Source organism: Orycteropus afer, unplaced genomic scaffold (genome assembly GCF_000298275.1).
Source record: "Orycteropus afer afer isolate SDZICR_OR568_19922 unplaced genomic scaffold, OryAfe1.0 scaffold01510, whole genome shotgun sequence".
Lineage (NCBI taxonomy): Eukaryota > Metazoa > Chordata > Mammalia > Tubulidentata > Orycteropodidae > Orycteropus > Orycteropus afer.
Genome location: NW_006923097.1, coordinates 65,135 through 69,416, shown reverse-complemented (window position 1 = coordinate 69,416; position 4,282 = coordinate 65,135). Strand labels below are relative to the sequence as shown.

Genomic DNA, 4,282 nt, shown 5'->3' with positions numbered 1-4,282 from the left:
AATGAAGCCATTCTTTTGTTTCTTAAAATTTCACTATATTGTCTCATTGATAAATGTTATCCTGAAACAGATTTCCTTCTAGCAAAGGAAAGAAGGAATACCTTAAATGTATATGTATTTTATGTATATGTATATAGAAGCTCTGGTGGTGTAGTGCCAAAGGCATTTGACTGCTAACCAGAATGCTGGTGGTTCAAACCCACCAGCCACTCTTCAGAAGGAAGGTTGGACAATCAACTCCTGTAGTGATATTGCCTGGGAAACCCAAGGAGAGGTAGCTGTGAGTCAGATCTGACTCAATGGCAGTGCATTGCATTTGTACAGAGAGAAACTTAGGAACTAATGACCTTTTATTAAAAATGTAATTGCTCTCCATTAGCAAATCTTACTTCTTTAAGAACAATGCAATTCTCTTGACTGAGTCATTGAAGGCTTGTTTTACTTGCTTGTTCCTCAGGGTGTAAATGAAGGGGTTCAGCATAGGGGCAATGGAAGTTGTGAGTATTGCTACACCCTTATTAATGGCCACTGAATTCTTTGCTGAAGGTTTGACATAGATGAAGATGCAGCTTCCATAGGTGATGGAAACCACAATCATGTGGGAAGAACAGGTAGAAAAAGCTTTTTTTCTTTTCTGGACAGAAGGGAAGCGTAGAATGGTCCTGATGATGTATGCATAGGACAGAATAACACATACAAGAGTCATGATAAAGGTCAGCACAGCATAAACTGTGACTACCTGCTCTATGAGCCATGTTTCAGAGCATGAGATCTTTAGCAGAGGAGATGCATCACAGGCAAAATGTTCAATGACATTAGAGTCACAGAATTCCAGATTTAGGCCCAGGCTCAGTGGTGGGAGTATGACCAACAAGGCAGCTGTCCAGCAACAAAGGATGAGTCTTCTACAGACCTTGCTGCTCATGATGGTCGTGTAATGTAGGGGCTTGCAGATGGCTACATATCGGTCATAGGACATGGTGGCCAGGAGGAAAAATTCTGTGACAGCAAAGAGGTCAATAAAAAAAATTTGAATGGCACAATTGTCGTATGTAATTGTTTTATCACCTGTTGATATATTGTACAAGTATCTGGGAATACAAGCAGATGTAAATGAGATTTCTAAGAAGGAGAAATTTTTTAGGAAAAAATACATGGCAGTTTTAAGATGAGAATTGATGAAGGTGAGAAAGATGATTGTCAGGTTTCCAGTTACACTCAGCATGTAGGTGATAAATAGAAAGATGAAAATCACAACCTTCAGTTGTGGGTCATTGGTGAGTCCCAGCAGGATGAATGTTATCGTGCCATTTCTCATCATTGACTTCTGACTTCTATCCAATCCGCATCTAAAATTAAAGATATTTGATATGAGGGGAGTGCTAATTAATAGTGGAAAATAAAGCAAAAGTTATTTCATGTAATTTAAAAATTGATTTCATGTATTAACAATATACTGGTAGTATATGTTCCACAATTACGTATATTTGAGTATTTCAGGAGAAATTAAAAACATCAAGTAGCTTTATATATCCCACACTCCATTATATTACTCTTCTTTCCTTCTTATCACATTTTCTTTCCAAATTATGTTTCATTTTTATCTACACCATGGATTTGATTTTTCCATATAGTTAGAACTGCTAATATTTTGTAATCTCAACAGTCTATTTTAGCTGAATTACAAAACTGAATCTCAAAGCTTCTTGATGACCTTCATGTCCATCCTTTAAGTATCATTCTTGGTGAAGTGGAAATATATCACACAGAAGCTCACTATAGAGGCGCTCCAAATCCACTGCATACGATTTTGAGATCTAGCATTAGCACAATTTCAAAAAGAATGTTTCCTTTAAGCAGCTCCCTTTACTCACACCTTCCCTTGACTCTCTCTCATGATTTTCAGTTTAATTGAAGCTTATTTCTCCCCACTCTGATGTAGAAGAGAAAGGTACTTTATAAGAAATTTACTGTGCAGAAGTTATGTTGGATCCAACATGCATGAAGATGCAAGACATCATCACAACTTTTCAGTTAAGATTGAAAAACACTTCAACATCTTATTACTAATAGCACTAAATCTAAAATACATCAGATTTAAAATACTAAAAAGTTTCTCCAACTCCTGATTGCTTTTACTGTGACTCAGTTACATCATCTGTAAACTATTGAAAAATTACACGTTTAGTATATTAAGCATTTATAAAGGTACCTGACGATAATGATTTTTATTTTTCAGTCATTATGCATTCAATCTTCCATGTATTTTAATCATCTTTTATCTCCAACTTATAATAAAACAGCTTATACCAAAATTTATCAGTCTTCCTTTGTCTTTTAAAGTTTAGGAGATTTCTAAGTGGAATGTGTACTTTTGTCACACACTATTCTTACATTTTACACACACTATATTCTCTCATGATTTACTGTAATACAACATACACTGGTTTTCTGTGACCTTTCTAGAGTCACTTCATTTGGACATGTTATCAAGAAATACCATACCAATCCCTGGAGAAAGACATTATGCTTGGTCAAGTGGAAAGTTCAGGCAAAAAAAAGAAGAAGACCCTTGATGACATGGATTGACACAGTGGCTGCAACAATGAGCTCAAATATAACAACAGTGTTACAAATGGCGCCGGACTGGGCAATGTACAACAAACAGTACGTGTACAACAGTATATAGACTTGCTTTGGAACTGACTTGATAGCAACTAATAACAACAATTTCTTGATATTTATTTTCTTTTTTGCTTCAATTAAGTTGATAGTTGTCAGCTTTCTTTCTTAGCACTTCTTTACTGCTTAACATGTTCACTGTCTGAGAATTTTCTTGAGCTTCTGATCTCCAAAACATGATTGCTTTTCAGAATCTCAGTCATACACCAAATGTTATAAATTCCAAACATATATAGTCTGAAAAGGAACTCTCGATTTTCAACACTTCCATCCTATTTCTTCTCTGTGCTCTTTACAGTAAAAGTCATATGTTATATTTATTGAGACTTTGCAATAAAGGATCAATGTTATTATGCTAGATATTCAAATATACAGTTTACATGAATCATCTATCTACCCTCCAACTTTCTGTTTTCTCACTCTACCCCTTTGTCTAGTATCCACCTCCAACTTGGAATACACATACTCAGCCTTTTTTTTTTTTTTTCCTGAGTTTCTAGAAATCTGTATGTGGGAGATACTCTCCATATCACTAATTTATGCTACAGAATGACCACCTACACATTACTGCTTAAAATAATCTTATCAATGACTACACACTAACTAGGTTTACAGCACTCTAAAACTGATATTCCATTAACACTGATACTAGAAGTCACATTTCTAAATTTTATTCAGCTGGGAAGACTCACTTATTAGAGGCAAATATTACTCCAGTCTCAAAATGGAAAATGTAACTGCACTGAAAGAATTTGTCCTACTCACCCTTCTGGCAGTTAATCATGCCTTCCTTCTATGGGTTGTTCAATTACAACTGTATTTACAGCTACAATTTTAAAATGAATGTTATGTTGAAAACCAGCTTGAGGATTTCTGGTCACCATTCATTGAATCTGCTCATTCCCCAGTGACCATAACAACAGCCTGGGAATGCATATTCCCTTGTGTTTTCTATCAATTGCAAAGCACAGTGTGTGAAGGGTGAGTAAAAAATGCAATCAATTGCATAAAATTCCTTACAATAAATGTTGTAGTGTCAAAGGCACAGAAAATATTTTCTTCTAATCCTCATCACTGAAAAGAAAAGCTAGCTAAAAGTAACTTCTACCAGCTGTGAAATAGTTGATGTTCTGTATTACCTTAGTTCAGAGGTGGGTTTTCTCACGTCAAGCCTGATTTATTTTATTTCCAATTCTTCAGCAACGTTAATAAACAGAGGTCCTTAGTGACCTGGTTCAAAAATCACTAATGAATCATCTCTGTAATGAACTTTGGAGAAATAAATTTAACATGGTAACAGTGGGGCATAACATTTAGAGGCAGGAGACAGCATCAAAAACATTTAAAACAGACTGGTAGGAAAACAATGTTATTTAAAAAAACAAAAACTAAAAACCCTCAATCAGTTTTGTATGTATTTTAAAATTCATTTCTATAATGTAAGATAGTAGATTATAGATCTTTATTTTCTCTTTTCCACATTTTCATAATATGAATAAATTATAAAGATATTTGATTAGATAAGTAAAAGCAGAAAAATGGAGAGACAAACAACAAAGGGAATGGCTTACGAAGCTGTAACAAAATCTACTGTTTTGGA

At 34.8% G+C, this 4,282-nt stretch overlaps 1 protein-coding gene across 1 annotated transcript; it reads right to left on the bottom strand.

The window, feature by feature from the left end:
• Positions 1–385: 385 nt before the first annotated feature.
• On the bottom strand, positions 386–3,018 carry LOC103213284 (olfactory receptor 6C2-like). Its single transcript, XM_007959117.2, has 2 exons — positions 2,993–3,018; positions 386–1,349 (listed from the first exon to the last, which is right to left on the bottom strand). Exon 2 carries the CDS (start codon positions 1,319–1,321, stop codon positions 386–388), a length of 936 nt encoding a protein of 311 aa, XP_007957308.2. The 5' UTR covers positions 1,322–1,349; positions 2,993–3,018.
• Between the last annotated feature and the right edge of the window lie 1,264 nt (positions 3,019–4,282).